Consider the following 25,811-nt stretch of genomic DNA (forward strand, 5'->3'; position numbering starts at 1 on the left):
CGGGGATCCACATTATGACCCAGCGGACGCCCCAATGGACCCCACTCCACCGGGGACCCCAGACCCATGGGAAGACTACCATAACCCTGACATACCTGATATGCCTCAGGACGACCTATACCCATCCAGGCCGTCTCCTCCAGAGGACTCCTTAGGTTTTCACCACTTACTGCAGAGAGCAGCACACTACCATGGGGTGCAAATTCATAGTGAACCAGTGGAAGACGACTTCCTACTGGACACATTTGACATTCAGGACAAGTCCACGTCTATCTTGCCCATGCTTAAAGGTGTCACCAAGCATGCTGCAGAGGTGTTCAAAGACCCTGTCAGGGCCAGGGTATTGAACCCTAGAATAGAAAAAAAGTACAAGGCGGCACCCACAGACCCTGTATACATCAAGGGCCCTGCTCCCTTAGATTCCCTAGTTGTGTCCACAGCTAGAAAGAGGGCTAACTCCCAGTCCTCAGGAGAAGCCCCACCGCCAGATAAAGAATCCAAACTTCTAGACGCGTCTGGCAAACGCACCGCCTCCCAAGCTGCAAACATGTGGCGCATTGCAAATGCACAAGCGCTACTTGCGCGCTATGACAGAGCACACTACGACGAGCTTGAGGCTCTTATGCAGCACCTCCCCGAAAAACACAAACGCAAGGCTCATGACCTAATACAGGAGGGTAAACTAATTACTAGCACCTCTATTAAGTGTGCCCTCGATGCAGCTGACACTGCTTCTAGAGCCATAAACACTAGTGTCCTGCTTCGTCGTCATGCCTGGCTCAGGATCTCAGGTTTCAAGCCTGAAGTCCAGGCGTCCATACTAAATCACCCCTTTGACCAACAAACTCTCTTTGGGCCAAAGGTGGACGAAACATTAGAAAAGATGAAAAAGGACACAGACACAGCAAAGTCTATGGGGGCACTACAATCACAAGCCCCCAAGCGCTCCTTTCGACGCTCATCCTTTCGTAGCACAGGCAGAGGCTACTCCACCGATAGCGCCTCTACCTCCTACAAGTCCCCTCCTCAAAATACCTTTTCAAAGGGCAACCAAAGGGGTGGTTACAGAGGCAACAACAATAAGGGCAGGGGCAAAACTAACACCACCCGTTCTGCTACCCCGCCCGCACAATGACTTCCCTTCGCTCCCCCCAGACCATTCCACTCCAGTCGGAAGCAGACTACAAAACTTTATACACGCATGGGAGTCCATAACATCGGACAAATGGGTGACCCAAATTATTCGGTCAGGGTACTGTCTCGAGCTAACATCTACCCCACCCAATATCCCACCAAGACACCATCCAATGTCTCAAGAACATTCCACACTACTCAAACAGGAGGTGCTCTCCCTCCTCCAAAAAGACGCTATAGAGCAGGTCCCCGTCAATCAGCAAAATCTAGGGGTCTACTCTCTGTATTTCCTAATACCGAAGAAAGATGGGACCCTGAGGCCCATTCTGGACCTCCGGCCTCTCAATGCATACATACATTCAGACCATTTCCACATGGTCACCCTACAACAAGTCCTCCCGCTCCTCTGTCAGGGAGACTTTCTCACTACCTTGGATCTGAAAGACGCATACTTTCACATTCCAATACACCCTTCTCACAGGAAGTACCTCAGGTTCGTGGTGGATGGTCAGCATTACCAATTCACGGTTCTCCCCTTCGGGGTCACCACCGCACCACGGGTGTTTACCAAATGCCTAGCGGTTGTAGCAGCACACCTCAGACGTCAACAGATTCACGTCTTCCCCTACTTAGACGACTGGCTGATAAAAGCCGCGTCCTACCACCAATGCGTGCAACATACAAACAGCACCATCCAACTGCTCCACCAGCTAGGCTTCACGGTGAACTACCAAAAGTCCCACCTCATACCATCTCACACAAAGCAATATCTCGGGGCCACTATACACACCTCCAAAGGTATTGCCTATCCAAACTCAGCCAGAATCGCAAGCATACAAGCCTTGCGCAAAACATTCCTTCCTCAACACTCTCTTCCAGCAAGAGTGTTTATGAAGCTCATAGGAATGATGGCGTCTTGCATTTTCATAGTGCCCCATGCAAGACTTCACATGCGTCCACTTCGAAAGTGCCTAGCATAACAGTGGAACCAGGCCCAGGGTCAGCTGACGGATCTGGTGTTGGTGGACGGCCGCACCCATCACTCTCTGCAGTGGTGGAACACCACAAACCTTTCCAAAGGGCGGCCGTTCCTGGACCCGGTTCCTCACGTGATTCTAACAGCGGACGCATCGCTCTCCGGCTGGGGAGCGCACCTCTTACACCTCACCATGCAAGGTCTATGGACGCCACAGCAAAAATCGCTCCACATCAACCATCTGGAGCTCTTGGCGATCTTTCTAGCCCTAAAATCTTTTCAAAAACAGATTTCGGGCAAAGCAGTCCTCATTCGCACAGACAACATGACTGCAATGTATTATATCCAAAAACAGGGGGGGACACACTCTCCCCAGCTCTCCCGCTTAGCCCAGAGCATATGGAGATGGGCAATTCCCCAAAACATCTTTCTCCTGGCACAGCACGTTCCAGGCGTACAAAACACCATGGCAGATCTGCTCAGCAGACAAACGCAACAACTACACGAATGGGAACTGCATCCACAAGTTCTTCACCCATTCTTCCAACAGTGGGGGCATCCTCAGATAGACCTCTTCGCCACCCACGAAAACAAAAAATGCCCAAGCTTCGCCGCCAGATACCCACACCCATTGTCCAAAGGCAATGCGATATGGATGAACTGGTCAGGCAAATTTGCATACGCCTTTCCACCTCTCCCACTAATTCCGTTAGTGGTAAGGAAGCTACAACAGCACTCCCTCACACTCATTCTGGTAGCCCCAACATGGGCCAGGCAGCCGTGGTACACCACACTACTACAGCTATCGGTGGTGCCACATCAAAAACTGCACCTGTCCCCATGCCTCCTAACCCAGAACCATGGAGAAATCAGGCACCCGGACCCAGCTCAGCTCAACCTGGCGATCTGGCTCCTGAAATCTTAGAATTTGGATACCTTAACCTTCCCCCTGATTGCATGAACATCATCATGGAAGCCAGACGTCCTACCACTAGAGCATGCTATGCCGCAAAGTGGAAAAGATTTGTAATTTACTGCCGTAACAATACAATCAACCCTTTAGATGCATCCATACAGCACATCATATGCTATCTGCTCCATCTTCACAGGTGTAACCTAGCATATTCATCCATACGTCTACACCTAGCAGCGATTGCTGCTTATCTACAAAACAGACAGCATTTATCACTGTTCAGAGTACCTGCTATTAAAGCCTTTATGGAAGGCCTTAAACGAGTAATTCCTCCCAGGGCACCACCTTCCCCTGTGTGGAATCTAAATGTAGTTCTTACACGGCTAATGGGTCCACCCTTCGAACCAATGCATAAATGTGAGCTACAGTTCCTCACCTGGAAAACAGCTTTCCTCGTAGCTATCACTTCCCTTAGAAGGGTTGGTGAAATACAAGCGTTCACTATACAGGAACCCTTCCTACAAATACATCACAGCAAGGTCATACTTCGTACAAATCCGAAGTTTCTGCCCAAGGTCATTTCCCCCTTCCATCTCAATCAATCGGTGAAATTACCTGTCTTTTTCTCGCAACCTCAATCTGTTGCAGAAAGGGCCTTACACACACTTGATGTTAAAAGGGCTTTGCTGTACTACATACAAAGAACGCAACCTTTCAGAAAGACTAAACAATTGTTCGTCTCCTTCTCTCCACCACATAAAGGCAACCCCATCTCTAAATCAGGGATAGCTAGGTGGATTGTAAAGTGCATACAAATTTGCTATCAAAAGGCAAAAAGAACATTATCTGTTCCACCTAAAGCCCACTCTACTAGAAAGTTAGGGGCTTCTATGGCTTTTCTAGGGAACATACCCTTAGATGACATCTGCAAGGCAGCCACATGGTCAACACCGCACACCTTCACAAAACATTACTGTGTAGATGTGCATTCCAAGCAGCAAGCTAGTGTGGGCCAGGCTGTACTAAAGACACTTTTTCAAACCACTGCAACGGATACCGGTGGTCGCCGCTAAGGTTGGGTACTGCTATATAATCTATGCTAAGTGTACAATCTGCAGCTCATATGCCTCGAACGGAATATGCTACTTACCAGTATGCATCTGTTCTTGGCATGTAGAGCTGCAGAGTTGTACACGCCCACCCGCCTCCCCGGCTACCTGTATCCGTTCCAGTCCATCTTATTTAGATACAACACACATGGGTTTCTCACTGTTATTACTACGCTCCATCATTTCCCTGTTGGCGAAAAACAATCTGAGGATGGAGCCGAAGCCCATGCGCAGTACGGACCGAAGGAGGAGTCACCGAACTCGTGACTTTCAAAGACTGTCCAAAGAACAAAAACAAACTGCAAACATCCGGGCCCAACACCAGATGGCGATCTATGCTAAGTGTACAACTCTGCAGCTCTACATGCCAAGAACAGATGCATACTGGTAAGTAGCATATTCCTTTTCCTCTTATTACTTATCTGTCTGTGCTAGAATCCAAGGTTACAAATGGGACATAAGAGTGTATCCTGGAGGAAATTTTTTAGATCTTTAAGAAGCTGTTGGCCCCTCATTGGGAACGTTCTTTTTCATTATAAGATTACCAAAGTCCATCCCGATTTATTAGTTTTGTTATAACATCTTGATTTGCTGTAATGGAATTGTATTGACCCCTTAGGTGAAGTTTGAGGTTGCCTCATGTGTCTTCCCATCACAGTGTTTAAGCCCCATCTCTTCCATTGAAACAGGCTCGAAGCAACAATTTAAATGTATTTAGCCTCATCAAAGAGTTTGGGTTGAAATTATGATGACATTTTTCCATTTATCCCAAGGAAGAGCTTCAGAGTTTGGCAAACACAGTGGTTGCCCTACCTCGTACCCAAATACCCATCCACAAGAGTTTAGCAAATGATAGAACTTTCTTAACTAACAGGATGCTCACCCTATAGCTACATTCTAGTATCGCATTCCATCCCCAACATGACATCTGATTCACTGCTCTGAAAGCTCCCACAATGATGGTGACTTTTTGCACTGATGTAAGAGAGTGTAATTGGGAGTGGTAGATAACCTTCTGGGTGAGCTGCTTAAAAGAGAAATAAGCTATTTTAGTATATTTTCATCACTCTGCAGTGGGACTACACCCCTGCTCCTGTTTCTATACCTGTTTCCAGGAACCTTCAAATGAATCCCATAGTTCAGGACATAACAGAATATCTTTATGTGTTTTGTGTGATCCTGTTTGTCAGGGTCTTTCAGTCTGCAGAAACGTCTCTGGAACTTTCAGGATAAAGTCTGTAAGTTAAAAACTAGTATACTGGATGCTGCCATTTCTGTCATCTGCTTTATTTCTACTTTGCTCTCCGCGACATCTGGGGGCCTGGTGATTTTTAAACCACTCTTTTCTTTGAGTGTATAGTTTTTTCCTCTTCATTCTTCCTAATTAACCAGGGGTACAATCTTAAGTTGCAAGGTGCAAATTAGCCTATATGTTGGTATGTTATTCATTTTTACTGAGCAAAGGTAAGTCTTTGATTCTGCCTTTATGAGTCTTAATGAAGTCTTGGTATTCAGTGCTTTTGACATTCATGTGCAATTATCTGGAATGAGAGCTTGAACATAGTGCAAGATTATATAAACCATGTCAGGATCTGATAGATATATTGGGGTATATTCTGTCTTTATTTGATTTGATTTTTTTTTATTTCATTTTTGTAAAGTGCTAACGCTTGCCTAGAGGTGTCTTGGTGCTACCTATGTCCAGAGTGGGACAAAGGAGATTCATCTGCTTTTAAGATAAACTAGTTGAAAATCCAGAGTGAAAAACTTGGTCTTCAAAGCCTTCATGAACTTAAGCACATAAGCACAGAGGTAGCACTTTTCAGATCCCAGGGTAGACGATTCAAGTATAGAGCTGTGCAGCGTATCAAACTCCTGCCTCCCCAGGTAGCCAGTCTGTGGGGGGAACAATCAATTCTCAAGCCGAGGAAGATGCCATCTAAGCCTATCTGTAAGGTGCATTGGGCTGTGACACTCCAGAGCCTTTCAGGCTGTACAGAGGCCCTTGAAGATTAGCGAAGACTGATGATGGTTCGGGAAACTGAACCATATCTAGAGATCTTCTTAAGAAGTCTGGCACCTGCATTTTATACAATCTGCACATTTTTCAAGTATTTCTTTGGCAGATTAGAATATAACCCTTTGCAGTAATCTATTCTCAAAAGCACTAATGCAATCATCACAGTCTTCAACATGTCTGGCGGTAAGAATTGTGTAATTTTTCTGAGCACACAAAGGAAAAAAAGGAGGCTTAAACAACTTTATTTACGTGTCTCCTTGTAGGATAATTGGTCATCAATCCTCACTCCCAGATTTTTAACCTTCTGCACTGGCTTTGGCAAGGAACCCAATTCTTCCAGCCACCAATTAGGGGACCAGAAAGTACAACGTTATTCCAAACAGGATGACCTATGTCTTTGTTGAGTTTAATTTTAGACAGTTTTGGTCCATCCAACGACAGACTGCACTCAAAAGTTTTTTTAAATCTTGCTCATGCCTGGACCTTTGTCCGATAATGATACCACGATTCGGGTGTCATTGGCGTAAGGACTTGATTGGACCTGCCAAGGGATTCACATAAAGATTGAAAATAGCTGGGGTCAGAGATGAGCCCTGAGGCACCCCACAAAGCAGCGAAAATGATTCAGATGTGATGCCTTTAAAGGCGACTGATTGAGTGTGGTCTGTCAGAAAGGATTTCAGCAGCTTTAACGCAATGCTCTGGAGTCCCACATTCTGTAGATGGTTAATCAAAAGATTATGATTAACCGTATCGAAAGCCGCAGATAGATCAAAAAGGATGAGGGCATCATTGCCTCCCCCATCCACTGCGGCCCAGATCTCTCCCGTAGCCACCATGAGAGCGGATTCTGCGCTGAAACCACTCTGGAAGCCACATTGTGTGTCATCTAGTAGGTTGTTTTCTTCCAGGAAGGTTGCCAGTTGCATGTTCATGGCTTTCTCAATCAATTTGGTTGGTAATGGGAGCCTAGAAATAGGTTGATAGTTGTTTAATTCATGCTTATTGAAATTGTATTTCTTCAGAAGTGGCAACGCAGAGGCTGCCTTCCAGTGTTTGGGGTAGGTTCTGGAGCAAAACATAGCGTTAAAAGTCTTCGTTGGATAAGGACCTACGCCTCAGAAATTAGTTGAAAAATATTGAGAGGACAGGGGTCAGATGGAGAGCCGGACTTTGAATTAAGAATGACCTGATTGACTTGATCCTCCGTTAATGATGCAAACCCAATGAAAGTGGTCTTGATTAAAGGTCTTGTTAAGGGCTCTAATCTAGCCTGTCCTGTATTCCCACTGAAGGTGAAATTATCAAACATATCTTCTACTTTCTGCCAAAAAAAGTTGGCTAAAGAGTCGCAAAAGGCCTGGCTGCCTTCCTCTGCGATACAAGATACAGGGGTTGAGAGCTGAATAACTGCTTGGAAAAGGGCCCTAGTAGAATTACTGGCTACTTGAATCTGATTGACGAAGAAGGCTGATTTAGCCTCTAAGATGAGCTTTTTATAGTTAGCAATGCTGATTTTATATGTTTCTCTTTGTAGGCTATTATAGTTTCTCCTCCAGACTCTCTCCTGTCTGTGATAGTTCATTTTAGCATTGCTGAGAGTATTATTGAACAAGGGGGCAGTCGGTTTGCTTCTTCTGACTGGCTTGACTGGGACTATCGAGGTAACCGCTGCACTTAACTACCATGTACAATTTTGAGCCATAGAGTCAATGTTGTTAGCCTCCTCTGGTTCCGACCTTGCCAGCGAGGTGCTGAGGTCAGATGCTTGGACTGTATGCCACTGATGTGAGAGCATGTTTCAACATACCATTTTTACATGTGGGTTTGCAGGGAAGCTCTATATTCCAAATAACTGCCGTATGATCTGTCCATGTGGGAGGAAGCGTAGAGGGGCAGGAGATGAAAGGATTATTGGTAAATAGCCTATCAAGGTTATGGCCTGCTGAATGTGAGGGGCCAGTTTCTATTTGAGCCAGGGAGCAACATGACATAGTGTCAATAAGTAGTTCTCAGTGGCAGCTCCTCGAGGAATTCTATGGTGCGGTCGGGCCGGAGAGGGGCAGGGTGGGGGGTAGTAAACTCCGGAATTGGGCCGAACAGAGTGGAGTAAAGAAATAAAATGAATTACATTGCGTAATGCAGCACACAATGTAATTAGTTTTATTTATTTCTTTACTCAACTCCGTTCGGCCCAATTCCGGAGTTTACTATCCCCTCATCCTGCCCACCGCCCCGCAGCACTCCCTCGAGGAGCCGCCACTGGCAGTTCTGTGTCTGAGTCTGCATACTTCTCTAGGTGCAAATTAAAATCTCCTAATATAGTGAAGTCTGATTTCGAAGAAGATGATTCCAAAAAGGGTTTATGCCAGTTCAGTATACATTACTAAAACATAGTTTGTATTGCCTTGTGTAGCATATGATAAATGGAGGGCTGACGAGGAAGTACATTTGCTTGCAGAACAATTTTGCTATCTTATTAGGTTTCAAAGTGGAATCATCTCCATTAAGTTTTTAACGGGGCGTTCGGGTTTTTGGATGGGAATTATGAATTTTCAGAGACGACTGAGATATGCTGTGTGAAAAGATTGAAATCTACACTTAGCATAATTGACAAGTTGGATTTTACACAAGGTGCTGTCCCACAGTTTCATGTCATGTAGGTTAAGATTGTCTGCTTCCATTTATTTATTTATTTATTTATTAGTTGCGTACAAAAGGAAGGAAGTATATTAAACAGATCAAGAGTGATTGGCGTTCCGTTTAATGTATTGAAATCCTCTATCTTGTATCCTTTGGGCACTGATCCAGTATCAAAATATCAATTGATTGAATATGAAAAATAAATGTAATGTGTATTGGCCTTGAAGAGTCTATTAAGTCTAAGGCAGTTTGTTTCTGCCCTTAAAGAAGGCTTCGGAGCAATCCAGAATTTGGAACCCCGTCGTAGGTAATGATTGATCAGACCATTTTTGGTCTTCGAAGGCAAGTTGCTGTATCAGCAGAGAAGTAATTGAGCAAAGATTTCTGAGGGACTGCCCTACGATTCCACCTTTATATGTATTTGGTTCCAGCGACTCCTGTGCACAATTCAATGTATTTTGAACTTGATCCCTAAAAGCAGGATAGTGTCTTTAGGGATGGATTCACATAGTCATATTTCCACAGGGTCACATATGTCTTTTTGTCTAGGTTTGAAGTTTTAAAAGCCTGTCTGTGAATTTTTTTATCCAGCATGCGTAGATTGTATTGCAATAGCCTAGGTATCCCATATCAGGCATCAACCTAGCGAGTGGTTTGCAGGAGTAGGAGAACTTTGAGTAGCATGGAGTATTGCACCTTGACGTCTTTGACAACAGCATTGAGTGAAGGGCAAATATGAAGATTGTGTCAAGAGCTATTCCCTTGTACTTGAACTTGTATGTAGGTGCATGTTCCAGTCTGAAGAGCCACTGTACAGAGGTGTTTGGCCCCCTCCTCCCTCTCCCCACTGCCTGTGATGCTACGATCTCAGCTATTGCTCTATTTAAATCCAGGAAACCTTTTGTCATCCAGTGTTGGGCGTGGTCTAGGTGTCCCTCAAGTGTGGCTTTTGGGTATCATCGGCGTTCATCTAGAAATGCATCCATCACTGCGCAGTCACCTGAGCAGGATGGCACGTGTAGCGCCTGACTAAACACAAGCGTATGAAGATCTCTGGTATTTACCAGATGGCAACCTGTGTGTATAATGAAGGCTTGTATCCTGCGCTAGAGCAGTATCAAGTGGATCGAACTTGTGCACTCCCATACAGTCAAGAGCATTCAAGTATCTTATGGCACAAAGAATTTGAGGCTGATCAGTTCTTTGAAGGGGACACAGAGCTCCACACTGAGGTTAAACAAGGCAAATTTGGTTGTGTCTCATGGGTTGGAACCCAGATTTGGTGTTGTATAGAAGATGTTTTGATCAAAGTGTTCTTATGGCTCTCCTGGATTTTGATCAGATACTAGATGTTGGAAATTGGGCAATAGTTGACAAGTACAACGTGCAGGGCGTTTCTGAAGTAAGCTGGATATTTATATATATTAAATATTGGTTTATGTACAAAAGGATGACATTCTTTACAAGAGATGGGTTGATCACATAGGTCATGACTCCAGCAAGTCACAAGAAGAATTGTTCCCTAAACCCTCTGCAGAGAAACATCTGCTCCAATCATGAGCAGTCGACAATTCAGTGACTAAAGTGGCAATGTTTAACAGGGTCGATCGCAGGAGTTCAGTGTTCCAATCAACTGCTGCAATCTCACAGTGACTCGGATGACACCGCTGAGACATGGTGCAGTGATGTATCCATGGTGCGCTTCTCACATTGTACTGCTTTCAGGTGAAGGAAACCTGCTATAACACTCAAGTTGGGGATGGAGAATTATAGTGTGTTACTTTAATTGGATACTAAGGCTCATTCTCATTTTGATGTGGTTGCTTTAAGTCCTTTCTTTTAATAGTTTCTCCCTTCTCTTTCCTCTCCCAAAAAGCTTTTAATATACATTTTTTTCAGGCACAAATGGTTAGCAAGTAAGCCACTTCCAATTATACTCGTTATTTATAAAAAAATTACAGTGAGAATAAAAATCACATTAGTCAAACAGTAGCACTGTGGCAGTTCCATTCTCACTGGGTCTTTTCTTTGCTAATTTGTAAGCTGCTGCTAGTACAGTACATCAGTACATCAGATCAAGGTACAGGCTAGGTCACACATGAAGTCTTCTTTTGATGCTAACCTTGGGTTTCCTTTCACGTCTATTTTGAGCCTACAATTTACTTGCCTATATTGCAAGTTCATCTGCCATATTCCAAGTCTCAAGAAAATGCCTCGTCTACAATAACACTAAAAAATCATTGAATCAGCAAATGTAGAAACTCCCCTCAAATATATATGGGATAAATCACCCCCAGCTGTACGTTATAAGGATATTACAAGTCACAGAGGAGTTCCATAACCATATAGAGGTACGAGGTCAAAGACCTAAGTTCCTTAATAAGGTTGTGGAACTCCGAGGTGACTTGTAATTTCCTTATTACAAACGCTAGGGGTTACTTTATCCCATATGATACATGGCCACACCATCAACTTTCCCACAAACCACTTAAAACCTTAGTGTTTAGCTCTTTCATATGAAAGAGCAAGCATGTTTGTAAACATGAAGAAAAAAAATAAAACTTCTAGTGCAAAATGAAACATATCAAAAACCTGGTAGATATTTGTTGCAAACGGATATTAGAAACAGTTCAACACAAATCAGCTTAGCAAAAAAAAGATAAAAAATTTTTAATATCTCGGACGTGTAGACGCTAGATTCTAGCTTTTCTCGAAGGATTGCAAAAAATAAACACATTCTCTCTGCTTGACATTGTAGGCTATTAAAATAGAGCAGAAGAAAGACAAGTAACGTTCCCTTTTTCGTTGCTAAAACAGCTGCTTCAATTATGCTCCCTGACCTGACCTTCTTTTCACCTCGTCTTCTGGCAACATTTGTTGTGACGTCAGAACCTGACTGTAATAACTTATAATAGTCGAGTTCTGACGTCTTTTCTTTACAGTCGGCGACTTGGCGCATTGCAAGTCACGGATTATAAAGAAATTAGAGACTGCCATTTATTCAGGGATTACAGAACCCCATGTATTATATATATATATGTAATATTTTTTCCTGAATATTGAAAACTCTTGGTAAGGTTGTTGCATTGTAACGTCAGATTCCTTTGATATCCCACAAACAGGGTGCTGTTCCTTTGGGTTTTGGGTGGGAGAGCCATGGGCGACTGTGTAACATCTCTTGCTTTGAACCTAGGAGTTGTCATCGTGGTCTTCAGCGGATGAACTGGACACCTCAGGGTCGCTGAGCCCCATGTCCGGCAGGAGCACGCCCAGCAGGCATCGAACGGTAATGTCCAGCTCACCACCTACCTGCCATGCTCAGGGGCATTGGCGGGGAGAGGGGGGAAGCATCCAGCTCCTATGTGCGGTAGAGTATTCAGATGCCGTGAGTGACCCCTCCCATTAGAACTAACGCAGCATAGAACACAGGTCAGCCCAGCACACCTCACTTCAGGCAGCTACCCCGGACACCCCTCTACACCCTGCATGAGACTGGACCACTGAAACTCCTTGGGTTTTTAATTTTCCTTCTTTTTTTTATCCAGCTGGAGTTTACGTCTTTCTTTACAGTTCTGTTAATTGATTTTTATTAATATGTTCTGTTTCTTTGTAGAACTATCCGTTTAATTTGCACTTTTTTAAGAATAACACCTGTAAGTTCTGTCCTGATGAGCTTCGGTGATTTCCATTGGGTTTTTTCTACATTCTTTAGATACCTGTAGGTCCTAGTGACAGAATGTGAAAGGAACACTGGCTTTTCCGGGGGGAGAGAGCATGAGGGCGTTTGTTTGGGGGGGTTCATCTCACAATAACAGCTGAATAAAAGCACCGTCGTTGATCCACGACAAAGGGAACTTTCACCAGAATTAATAAAGAAACACCGAATACTGTAGTGAAGAGCGGCTGAAAATATTTGCAAGGAAAAATAGAGATTTCATACTATTTCAGCCTTTCTTAATTATATCGTACTTTGAAACAAACTGTAATTACGAACGGTGTCTGAATTATATGAAACGAGTAGCACTGCAGGAATGCAGACATACAGCAACGCATTTTCCAATCATAATTTGAGTTAATTGGGAAGTTCGCATGAGTGTGAATTTTAGTGTGGGTCCAGAAATGTCCCAACAGGTTCTCCTTCTTTTAAATGAAAGCTCTGTGTGTGCCCTGAAGGTTACTGGCTATTAAAGCCGATACACAGAGGCGAGGCGGACTATTCTGGGGTTTCACACATCCAAAAATGTTTTCGGTAAGCAGTAGAAAAGCCAGTTTCCTTGGTTCATGGGAATTAATCACCTCATTTGATTTGTTTTCCTTTGCTGCTCTTTTACTTTTATTTTCATCAGTAGCTTGTCTTTATTTGCCTGGACTGAACATTCTTCTTTCTTTACCCCCTGTTCATTGCAAACAGCCACGGGGCAAATGTAGTCTCTCACAGCCTGGACCCTCTGTCAGCAGTCCACACATCAGGTACCTTCATCTCCTGGTTTCCACACTCTGCTCTAGAACTCAAAGAGGATGATGGAAATTGTCCATGTGACGCTTTGACTCCTGTCCTGCCTATATTCGGCTAAAGTCTCTGAGCTGCAGGCTTCCTTTTTAAGTAGTTCACCCACAGTCAGCACGATAAGGTGCAAAAAATCAAAAGAGCTGCACAGACGTACTTGTAGATCATATTCTGAGCAGAATGAAAAGTCGCCTCATGTGGCCAGATGTTTTCTAAAGTACTTTGTACGACATGCATGCCAAACATTTAATATCATTTTGGGAAGGAAAAAAAAAAAAACACTTGCTACTGTACAAATGAAGTTCATGGCACTGAGTTTTTTTATCATCCTCTTTATTTCTAGATATTTATAGTAGAACTGACAAAACCCACCTTTATGAGGGGAACACACGTTTCTTACATTCATGGACCGGCTGATGTTCCCTTCATTTTGTGGATTTTTTCCTCATTGCTTCAACAGTTAGTCAGGATTTACAGTGGCTTGTCCTGGAAAATCCAGTGGCTTGGATTTGTTTCTTCTGTATTCTGCAGCTCTAGCACCTTGCCAGATAACACACTAACATTTCTCTAATCATACTATTGACTCTTTCTCTCGGCAACCAGTCTTTCCTTCCTCTCTGTACCCACTGGAGGGCAGTCTTGCAGAGGCAGCTTTTTACTTTTTGTTGTTTTCTATGAGTCCTGCAGCAAACTATGCTTCTGTCCTCTGTTCGCGTGCGTTTTCGTGGGCGCGCACGCGCATCTGTGTGTATGTGTATGCTTGGTTGCACGTGTATTTGTTATTTCACAACCCAGTATTCAAAACATCCCTCCTCGCGCTCACTTCCATCTGGAGTGCACCATTCAACCCCCATTCACACGACAATCGTGTTCGTACCTTTATCACTTGATCTGTGAACGTGACATTCCCCGGAAGCTACCGTTTAACTGTCCAGGTGCAGTCATAACAGGATCACAATAGGTTCCCAGCCCCGTTTCCAACTTGCTGTGACGGAAGCAGGCCCACAAGTCACACCCTTGGTCGAAATGTAGGGAAAGCACAGAAGGGGGCTTCAGCTGGCCAGGCATCCTTCTATGTTTGGGAATGGGTTCAGCCAGCTCGATTCTGGGGGAATATTGTCCAGAATATTACTTACAGAATGGGGACATCCTAAAGACATGGGTTTATTTTCCAATGTAACCGCAGCAGGGATCCATAGTGCCTTGAAATTAAGAACCTTCATTGAACCCCCTCTGCCATTTGGGAATGTACCTGTGCTGCGCCAGGGTTGCACCAGAAATTGCTTTAATTATCCAGGTTGTTGTTCACGTCTGAGACATAAGGGATGAGAAGCTCCCCTGATGCTGTCATTTCTCGTAGTGGCATGACGCAAAGTATTGGGGTCTAAGGGGCAGATTTATGAGCCCCTTGCGCCACTTTTGCGTCACTTTTCCCATGTTAAAAGTGACGCAAAAGTGGCGCAAGGGGCTCATAAATCTGCCCCTAACTGTAGAATGTGATGAGGGACCCTCGAGACTCCTATATCTAATAGATATCGAGTGGCTTTAGGCTGCATGGGGGGGGGGGGGGGAGGGGGCTGAGGGGCCTCCTGCAGCTCAGGGGTTTCAGCGTTTGGCATTACGCCCCTAGTGTCTCTGGGGGAATTGCCCAGCGTAGACCTAGTGTCGTGAAATTGGGTAAAAGAAACTAGTGCTGAACAAAGGTACGTCTCGAACACCCAGCTTTCTTGAATGAGCGTGTCGCGCCGGCAGCTGCATGCCATGCGCAGAGAGTAAGGGGACAGAGCAGTTGGGCAGAATTTTGGACATAGAAATGTCAAAACCTCTTCGACTGAACCGCAGTGCCGTTGAAGGACCAGCAGTCCTCCCGTGCCCCACAGCACCTTGAGACCCCTGCGGGTGAGTAGTCACGCTTCACAGCCACCTGATTGATAGATGTCTGATGGCCCCTAGTTTAAAAAAAAACATTCAATGTAAGTAGTCCCAAAATCCTAGCCCAGAGAGGATCATGCCTGCACTAGATGTTGGTGTGTTGGTGCAGATGATGGCATTGATCAAGAATGGCAACTATAAAGTGAGGACAGACTACGCATCACATAAATGAAATCATCAAAATCGTCAATAGCAACAACACTGCATTGTGAATCCACATCTGGGTCCTTAAGGGTGGATGGTCAGTCCCTCTGGCAGAAGTCCTTACCCTCCGAGTCTCCCACGGCCAGGATGGCCCACAACTGGGAGCTGGGAAAGCACTTCCCATGAGCTACTGTTTGAATGAGCAGCAGCCGTTGGCAGGCCAGTCAGTTCTCTGGCCAGCAAGCCCTGTTCAGCAGACCGGCCTAAATATCCTCTACATAAATAGCACCCCATTTGAGTTAATAATCGAAAAACGAAATCAATGGGACACGTTTTTTGCAAATGCTATTTAGGGCGCAACATTTCTGATGATACTTCTGCACTTGACATTTCCACAGACGACAGGCCTTTGCGAGGTAGTGCTCCGGTAAGCTCTTCAGCATTTGCCGGGTCAGACGATCAAACAGTGGCCAGGTGTGACAGTGAAAGCTTCAGAGACAGGTAAGTACTAAGCATCCCAGGACTTCCAGCCCATGGGTCGTCTTTGTGGGGAATCTGAGAGACTGGTCACGCTCATCCACGCTATCCTGCAGACAGGTTGGGTGACAGAAGCTTTTGTGCAGAGACATTTGTATAAGGGTGACTAGGGATGCAGGGCTTAATTTGAGCCCGTGGTTTCCGGTGCTCTGCACAAGCACCTAATTGCCAGCACCCGAGCTTATGACAGTCAGCTACATAGTGTCGCTGTCTGGCTAATTTAGGTATGAGCACAAATAGTTGTTTATTAGTTCACTTTACATTTTCAGTGGCTAATACCTTCCTCCCAAGGCACTCATAGCTTTGGGGGCCTGGAATAGTATGAACTGTCACACTTGTAAAAGTGTGATGGTTGTTAGTAGCTGTGTTTATACTGTCATTGGCAGCTGGCAGGTGCAATGTGTGGTGTAAACTGCAGTGTCTTCCCAACGAGAGCCCCGGCACTTATTCATTTACAAATTAAGCACTGGACCATATACCCCCTAGTGGAGACAAGCTGCAAATATATATTTTTTACTTCCTGTGCAAAAATCTGAATAATCTGAATGTGAACTTCTGAAATAACTTAAAGCAAAGCCAATCGCATATGACACCCAACATTAAAAGGTGTCGATGACTGATTTTTTAATCTGGCCTAGATAGAGGTTGAGTGTTTTGCCACCCCCATGTTTTCATATAACTCTATCATAACAATACCTACGTTAAACATATTTTGCCTTTCGGGTTAGACCTCTTCATCCATTGGTCTGTTCAAGTGTCATTCACATTTTGCTTCTGGGCACCACAGCATACATGGGGCAATGGGTCGGCCCACTTCATCGATTAGTTGCATTGCACAGCGAGTGATGGCATTTTGCCTGATTACTTGTGCTCAACCGCCTGCAAAGGAGTGTATTTCAGTGCCCGGGCTAGTGTCCCCGGGCTTCCTTCCAGCGCAGTCTGGTGAATGCAGCACAGCAGTCGGAGAGAGTCCATAGCCACAATAAACATGGCAGTCACAAAGGGCCGCAGACGGCGCAGTGGGCAAAGAAAGATGACAAGACACCCACAGTATGCTACTGGTTTCAGGTCATTATCTTAATGTGACTCAACCTAAGAAAGAGGTTTATTCTCGTCACCCAATATAAACTCAATTAGTAGCCATTGGCCATGTATAAGTGGCACAAAACATACCCCTCACCCTGGGCGAGACTGAGTGGTGGAGGGTGAGTAGAGTGGAGTGAAAGGATTTGGACACATTTCGGAGGTCGAGCAAGGTCTGCGTTGCACGTGGTTCTTTTAAGTCAGCGCGGGCCTTGTTTGGCGGGTAAAGTTGAGTCCACGATGGATGACATCCTGCAATTGAGGGACAGTGTATACGTTAACTTTACCTTAGAAATCCGAACCCCCTCAGTTGGCTATACTGTCGATTATGAATGAGGTCATTCTTTTAGATTCATTGAAGCCAGCGCAATGAAATAATATTTGCATGCCGTGACAGTGTATCAAAATAGCTTTAGTCCTTGTCCAAAGAGAGAGTAGTAATGTTAAGCATTGTAAGCACGCCAAATAAGTAGAACAGAAAGAGGAAGCAAAAATCGTTGGTTTTATTTAAAACAGAGGTTTAAACTTGAAGTTTCTTTATGCTTCAACGAATGTAGATAGCGGTCCAGTACAGTAGAAATAAATAAAACACAGATCCTTAGCCTTGCTCCTCAGCACCTGCATGGTGGCCGCTGGCAGACACCCGCGCCACAGACTCAGATTCCCTAGTGTGGCATCGGTACACTTCACATCTGAAACTGAGTTAAAGACATATTTAGCACCAACGAAACGAATGTCAAAATAAATAGGGCAGTCCTGTATGTGTCTATTTTTTAGTTGGAAACCAGAGTGGTTTCCAGAGCCGCAAAAGACCCCTCCAAACCCACTGAGTCCATCTCAATAGCACCTGCCCCTTGGTAAAGTTCACAAGGATGTGAGGGAAGGTGGTGCACAGACTCCTTTTCTGCTATGTGGTCAGATTTCGGTTGTCTTTTTTAGCCAACTGTGTGCTCAAGTTCTTCAGTTGTTCAATTTTAAAGGGTACAGATTGTGTACGTAGCCCTCAATGCTGAACTTTGATGTGCCGCACTTTTCAGGTTTAGTGTTTTATTAAATTCTAGGAGGGATCTCCGTCTTTTCATCCACTCTATTCCTGGCCTTCCCGCTACTACCAGAAAGAGTTAGAGCGATGAACATTCTAGGTACATTGGTACGTTACCATTAAGTGAGCTGCCGTTGCCAGGTGTGGTGGGGTTTCCACTTAAGGGTTTACCGAGAAGGTGTCCTCGTCATCCCCAAAAAATGGCCGTGCACCACACCGTTCTTACTGAAATGTCATCAGTCTCCTACAATCTGCGCTGTACCTGTAAAATACATCCTCGCACTGTATAAGCCTGAACACATTGCATTTCTGACCAAGCAAATACGTGTGCACTCTGTACTGCCCCTAACAGTGTTCAGCAGGAGTGCGGCATGCCAGCCTTTTTTCACTCAGAAAGCCTCGCTTTCACACAGTGTCTTCTGTCGAATTGAGTCCTATGCCAATGCATGTTTAAAGAATGTCAATCATAAGACCACTAACAGCTACGCATGTTTCTTTTCCCAAAACTGTCGAACGGAAATGTTAAGTGCTGATACCAATGCAGATGTGTTAAGCTTGCTCGCGCAGCATTGTTGTGGAATGTGTTAAGCGTGTCTCCTCCACAGACTTCCGGCAGAAAGAGCTTTGTTGCTTCCTCGAATCCGAGGCATGCCCAGCAGCTTCCGGCAGCGTCAGTGGCGCAGCTTTCAGCCCTGTCTCTCTCCTTCTCGCTGCCTGCTTCGCTGTTTTTTGCGGTGGCGTACAGCACAATATTCAATTTGTCTTTCAGACAGGCATGGAATATAAACGAGTTACTGCTGAATAGGACGCTTAATCAAAGGCGCGCGCCAGACAGGCTGCGTTTGATGTGCGCCGTGGTTTCAACTGATGCAGCAATACAGGCTGTCACTGTGTTCCTTAATGTTTGGAAATGCCTCTGATCAGAGTACTGTGTGTTTGATCTTGCACTGCATCGTTAAGCATTGATAGACTGTGGTTTAAGAGCAGACTGATGCACCGATATACATAGCATGTATGTGGATTTTTCTTACTGCTGGAAAAAATATATTTTTTTAGGAGTGTTTTCGTAGACAAAACGTGTACCAGTCCTGTTCTCAGCACGTCCCACGTGACTCAGTACTACACACTTCTATTTTCTAATCGACTCTACTGGACTAGTCCATAAAGATGTTGCTGCGATTTATTCCTGTAGTGAATTTGGCCTCCTAAATTGCCATGAGTAAGTCAGGAGCTCCCGAATTGCCATTGGAATTCCGGAATACTATAAAAGTAAATTACTCCAACTGATGGCAAAAACTTTTGTGAATCAATCCCTTATGCTCACCATATCAGTGATCCTGTAGTGAGGAACGTAAGCCCCAACTAACAAACATTTTTGTGTAACTCATTGGTACTTTACTGCGCAAAGGAAACAATTTGTGATTGTAAATACCATTGAGCTAAAGTACTCGTTTGATGGTGGAAAGTTAAGCAGGTTGGCCGCGTTTCGGCTATCGTAAGTGTATGGGCAAAGTGGGGGAGGTGCTTTTCTTGCTGACACCCTCTAAAAAATCAGCACACACAAATTCATACATTGGTGGGTTTTTGCACTCCTCTTTCACGTTGTTTCCCCACCCTGGAAACACACTGGAAAGTACAACTGTGAAAGCCAGTAAGCCTCTCATTTAGACCTGGGCGGATGCGCAGTTTCCACCCATTCTAAATCTCTACCACCATCCTCTAAATTGTTCCAGCAGGAAACCAGCTCTGGTGGATGAATCAGTAACAGAGGTGGAGGGATGTGATGGATGACTTGGGTGGGGTACTTGTGTCCCTGTTGCTTTGCATGGCCAATTGGTGCAGTCCCTGAAACCCTAAGAAATCCTAAGAAATGACAATGGTGCCTTGGAGTGCAGGATTGTGTAGGTCACCTCCTTGCCTCTAAGAAGGAGCTAGGAGGCTTGCACCAGGTCAGACTAAACAGGCGCCATCGCCACCCTACCACCCTTCCTCCTGACCACCGGTCCACTTGAAAACCAGAAAGCAAGTGCTGTAAACCTGATTCTTACATGATGGGTAGTTAGGGGCCGCTGACAGTGGTTAAGCAAGATACACTATCTAATTGGCAGTACACTATCTAATTGGCAGTACACCAGTTTCCCCCATAGCCTTATAATTAGCAGGTGGCATCCAGTAACTGCTGTTTGCTTCCACCAAGGTTTTCATATTAGCCGTAGTACCTTTTCAGGTTGGGAAAGGAAGAACTGCCTATATTTAACGGGAGGATTAGTGACAGCGGTTTCTCCGTATGGAAATGTATTTCTTAGCAAGGGAATCCTTGGAATAGAGACAAAAATCCCTATAATGTGCTCCTGAACATTTCTCAGAGTAAGATAGAAAAGTACAAACTCGGCTTCAGTCCACTGAAACCTTACTCCTTCAAAGCAAAAATAGACATTGCAAGAAACTGTCCAAAAGTTTTAAATATTGGCCTTAGCAAATTTATAGGGTTTCTCCATGCTGAAATATACTTCTGATAAAGACTTCTATCCACAGATTCCTCAACTTTCGAATATTCCCCAGGCATCAGGCTGAGTCTGTAAACTTTTGAGCAATACTTCTACGCTCCAGTATGTGGCACCATTCGGCTCTGCACTGATACCGTTCCTCTCAGGAAATGACGTGCGCAGCCAATGTAGGAGCCACTCCAGCACCGTGATGTCAGTTCCTTTCTGTGCTTCCAGATACAAATCGGGAGCTACCTCTCAACTCTTAAAGAGACCCTTTCATCTCCGAAATTAAAAAAATCCAGTGTGCCAGGGAAATATTATCTCCCAAAAGTACAGGGTTTAAACCCTGTAGGGCCTGTTGCAAGCAAATGTATATGAAAGAAAGCTATCAGGGTTTACTTGGTGTCTGGGAGACAAGACCATGACACCAAGCCCTGCAGTGACTGCCCGTCCATGAATCCAAAGGACATATGGGGGAGCGAGACAAACCCTTTTGTCACCAAATATTGCTAGGGCCACAGCGGTCCAAGTCCAGGAGTCAGTCTTAGGCCATACAGGATATTGAGATGAAATGTTATGTCACCAAATATTGGACGGCCCGCACCATGACCAGCCCAAGTCCAGGAGTCAGTCTCAGGCCCTTTCCCAGTCCAGGAGCGGTTCCCAAAGGTGATCGTCATTGCAATCCACATCCTCGGGTAAGTTGAAAAAAAACCTTAAAAATCCAAGCATATCTGGGCCCCTTCCCACCACTCTCATACACCTGAGAAGGCGCAAGGGGTCGCCATGCTGCTTGGTCTCATTACCGACGTCAATCACATAGGAGCCTATCTGGCAACTTGTCCTGGCACAGCCTGATTGTTTAGGACCATCTGTGTCACTGAGGAAAATCCAGAAACTCCGCAAGGCCATAACCTGACTCTCCGGATCCCTCTGGTGTGACTGTGGCCCCAAGAAGATAAGAGGTCCTCCATCTGGTATACCACCATTTGATTCTCCCTTGGTGTTATTTGGACCCTCCAAACCTATCACTGGGCCTCTCCCGGCAACCTGACTTTGCTTCTGGCTCCGTGATTCACAGTGGTTCCTAAACATCTATGCAAAGGCTCACTCCATTGATGTCAGAGAACAAGGCACCCATTACGCTCTCCAACTCTGAGTCGTTGACGATCAGACCTCGACAGAGGCCATGCACGGTGCCTATCAAGTCACAGTCGGTGCTCGTTCCACCTGACCTGTTAAACATACATGTCCTGTCAGATAGACCCTATACCCTACATTCTTTATTTGGAACGGACTCTGATAACAAATATGATGAAGAAGTTGAGGATCAGCAAAACCTACCCCAAGGAAAAGTGGCATTATTACCTCCAGGATGCAAGTGACACCTCTCCTAACACCGGCATGGTCTCTCCTCCATGCCCTGCCACTGAAGAAAGTGCCTCCTTCGCAATGGTTATGTGAAGGGCAGCTGAGGTTCTCCAACTCCCCACCAAGGAGGACCTACATATAGTCCTGATCCAAGCTGTAGAGAATGGCTGTGACACAGCTCTATTCACTATCCGTTGCAGTCTAGATACCACAGATTGCATAGGTCGAGCCATTGCATCCATCACCATGCCTGGATTTGATCCATGGTTTTCTCCAGTGTCTTTCAGTTGTCCCTTATGGACATTCCCTTTTATGGTCTAAACTTTTCAGGGACAAAGAAGATTTGGATCTAGAGCTCTTTAAAGATAGCTGGGCCACAGCACATTCCTTGGGCTTGCCTGTGCCAACCAGTTTCATCTTTCTGCGGTTTTATAAGGAACATCCCAAACGGACAGCCACTTCAGCCTCCGCATGTTTCCCAGCCTTTTTGTGACCAAGGATGTGGTGCACACCAGTCCTGGGGAGAGGGATAATGCGCCAGTCAGCCTACAGTCCCCCTGCTTCTCCACTGTCCAAACCCTTTTAGTGTGCCCTTAGTGGAGCACAGCCACCAATTGGAGGCAGAATCCAATGGTTTTTACCGGGTTGGGAGGTCATAACACGAGACAGGTGAGTCCAGCAGATTGTTCAGAGGGGATACGCCCTGCTTTTCCTGCCTGCTCCGCCACACTATCCACCATTCCTGGAATGGCTGTCGGAGGACAAATTATCTGTCTTATGGCAGGAAGGGCAAGCACTTTTACACAAAGGAACTATTGATAGGGAGCCTGTACCAGAAGTGGGTCACAGATGTTACTCACGTTACTTTTGGTGCCGAAGAAGGATGGAGGACTCTGTCGCATTTTAGACCTCCACCCTCTGACTGCCTTCATCGAGAAGGACAAATTCAAAATTCTCACTCTGGCCCAAGTCTTGTCTGCCCTCGACCTGGTAGACTGGATGGTGGCGCTGGACTTGCAGGACCCCTATTTCCATATACCTGCCATTCAGGCCTATCTGCGCTACCTGCAGTTTGTGGTGGGACAACCTCAGTCCTGGATTTTCAATGAGGTCAACTCTGAGGCTGCTGGAACTTATGGCCTCCTTCAGGCTGCTTGTCAAGCACCCTAGGTGGCATATACAGGCTCTGCAGTGGGATCTGAAGTGTCAGTGGGCCCAACATTAACGGGATATCTTCAACCACATCCACATTTTGGAGAGGATCGCAAAAGATCTGCAGCAGTGATTACTGGACCATGTTTGGGTCAGCGGCAGACAACTCTCCCTACCCACCTAGCGCTGACAGTGGTGACCAATGCATAGCTTTTGAGCTGCGTGGCCACCTGGGAGAGGTGTAGATCAGAGTACTCTCATCTCCGGCAGAGTACCAGCTCAAGAACTACCTTCTGGAGCTAAGGCCCTTCTGCTTGTTGTTGAAATCCTTCATTCCATCCGTAAAGGGGAGGATTGTGCAGGTGCTTACAAACAACACCACTGTCAAGTGGTATTGCAATAAACAGGGCAAGGTGTGATCGTGGAGCCGGTGACAGGAAGCACTACGCCTCTGGACCTTTTCCTGTTGGGAATAATCAGCCAGGATGTTTCAGTGCCAGGGCAGATAAGCTCAGCCGTCAATGTCTAGTGGATCATAAGTGGCAGTTACACACCGAGGAGGTGCAAGGTCTCTTCAATGAATTACAGTACCATACCTCTATCTATTTGCCACTGCTGAGAACACACAATGTCAGATGTTCTGCATGTTGGAGTTTCTAAGACGTTCCTTGCTAGGAAATGTGTTCCACCCAGGGTGGAACTTTGGGCTCCTCTATGCCTTTCAGCTGATACTTCTTCTGCCCCAAATTCTGAAGAAAATCAGGTCCGCCAGGCACAAGTCACCCTCAAGGCTCCGGTTTGGGCACAGAGAGTATGGTTTCCAGAACTCCTGGACATGTGAATCTTACCTGCTATCAGGCTGCTCTCCGGGGAGGATCTGCTGTTGCAGCAACAGGGCAGGGTTCTGTGGTAGGCCGTTTGCAATCTCCACCTTCATGCTTTGAGATTCAGCCATGACAGTAAAACACCTTCCTCTGGAGGTGGTTGATGTCATCTTGGCAGCCAAGCACCACTCAACAAAGACAGTATATACCTGTCATTGGGACAAATGTTTGGCTTGGTGCAGCACACAACAGTTCGAGTTCTTCCAGGCAAATGTAACTGATGTTTTGTTGTTTGTTTTGCCCCTCATCTGGCTAGGCTTTGTTCTAGGCACAGTTGGAGAGTAGCATTCTGCTCTTTTGGCCTTTTTTATGGGTGCTGGACCAGCGCTTATTATTTAAATCACCTGTTGTGATGCAATTTGTGAAAGGCCTGCAACATCTGCTTCTTCCTCCTCCCTTTATCATGCCACAGTGGAACCTTAACTTTGTCCTCACATATTTGATATGCAGTCCCTTTGAGTCACTTCACAGCTGTCCTTTGTGGCTTCTCACCCTCAAGACAGTGTTCTTTGCCACCGTAACATTGGTATGGCGGGTGAGTGAGCTTCAAGCTCTCTGTCTCAACCCGCCGTACACCACAGTCTTCCCAGTCAAGCATGTTCTGCGCACACAAGCATCCCTCTTGCAGAAAGTTGTGTTGCAGTTCCACTTCGGTCAACATATCACCTTACCAGTATTCTTTGCTCCACCTCACCCCTCTAAGGAGGAGGAGGAGGAGGAGAAACTCCATCACTTGGACCCCAAAAGAGCACAGAGCTTTTTCATCGATCATACCATAGAACACCTGGTGGAAAATTAGTTCTTTGTGAGGTTCACTGGAGAGAAACAAGTGAAGGCCATGCAGAAAAGGACCATCTCCTGCTGGAGTGTGCTCAGCATTAGGAGCTGCTATGCATTAGTCATAAAGCAGTCTCAGGAAGGACTACAAGCTCATTCCACCGTGGCCAAAGCTGCTTTCACAGTGTTGCCACGCAAAGTTCCTGTCCTGGCATTCACATTACTGTCAAGAGAGCCAGGGTTGCTGAGAGCGGCATTTTGCCCACTTGGTCCTACAGGACCTTTTGGTTTGAGTCCATTCACAGATTCACATCCGGAATAGATACTGCATTTGTATCTATTCAAAAGGTGTCAAAACAGGGCCAGATTGGGAACACAAACCAGCCCTAGCAATTCTGCTGAAGTGGCCCGAGGGGAGGTGAATGGGAGTGCTAGTGAGAAGCAGCACTGCTGCTGCTTTAGCACAGCTGCCGCTTTTGTTACAGGGGCCAATATTGCATGCCCCAGTAACAAATCTGCCAACCCTCCACCCCACCCTTCAGGCCCACTGGGAAAATGCCCGGTGCCCGCTCCGGCCAGTCCGGCCCGGTGTGGAATCTGCAGTTAGAAGTTTCTATCAGAAGAATAATGTACTTACATTCAGTTATGCTCTTTCTGCTATAGATTCTACCTAACCACAGATTCCTCACCGATCCTCCCAGCTTGGTAAATTGTCCATTAATAAGATCCTAAGTCTAGGAATCTGCACATTCATCAAAGCCAATTTTCTGTTGCTGCTCTGCATATGGCGGTGCAGCAAGCCTCAAACGCAGCTGAGTTCAGAGCATGAGACTGGCGCCTGTATTGGCTCAGCACATCATTTCCTAAGTGGAACAGTATCAGTGCAGGAAGCTTGTTACGGATGGTGAGTAACTTGGCCTTCTTAGTCAGAGAATCTTTGGGAACGAGATAAAAATCCCAATAATGTGCTCCTGAACACCATTCAAAGTAGGCAAAACCATTATAATCTCAGCTTCAGTCTAGTGAAAGCTCACTCCTTCAAAGCACAAATAGAGAGTTTGCAAGAAACTGTTCGACAAATTCTGCAGTGTCATAAGA

The 25,811-nt window shown here is 45.5% G+C and overlaps 1 protein-coding gene across 2 annotated transcripts in view; it reads left to right on the forward strand.

Moving 5' to 3' along the window:
- SYNE1 (spectrin repeat containing nuclear envelope protein 1) overlaps nucleotides 1-25,811 on the forward strand; it is a 1,959,630-nt gene that overhangs the window by 1,901,949 nt on the left and 31,870 nt on the right. For both annotated transcript variants that reach the window (XM_085611789.1, XM_085611790.1), the window contains 2 exons: nucleotides 11,989-12,081; nucleotides 13,207-13,265. In XM_085611789.1, the coding sequence (XP_085467915.1) occupies nucleotides 11,989-12,081; nucleotides 13,207-13,265 (152 nt within the window). The remainder of the gene's footprint in view (nucleotides 1-11,988; nucleotides 12,082-13,206; nucleotides 13,266-25,811) is intronic.

The sequence above is a fragment of the Triturus cristatus genome, chromosome 6, assembly GCF_964204655.1.
Source record: "Triturus cristatus chromosome 6, aTriCri1.1, whole genome shotgun sequence".
Classification (NCBI taxonomy): domain Eukaryota; kingdom Metazoa; phylum Chordata; class Amphibia; order Caudata; family Salamandridae; genus Triturus; species Triturus cristatus.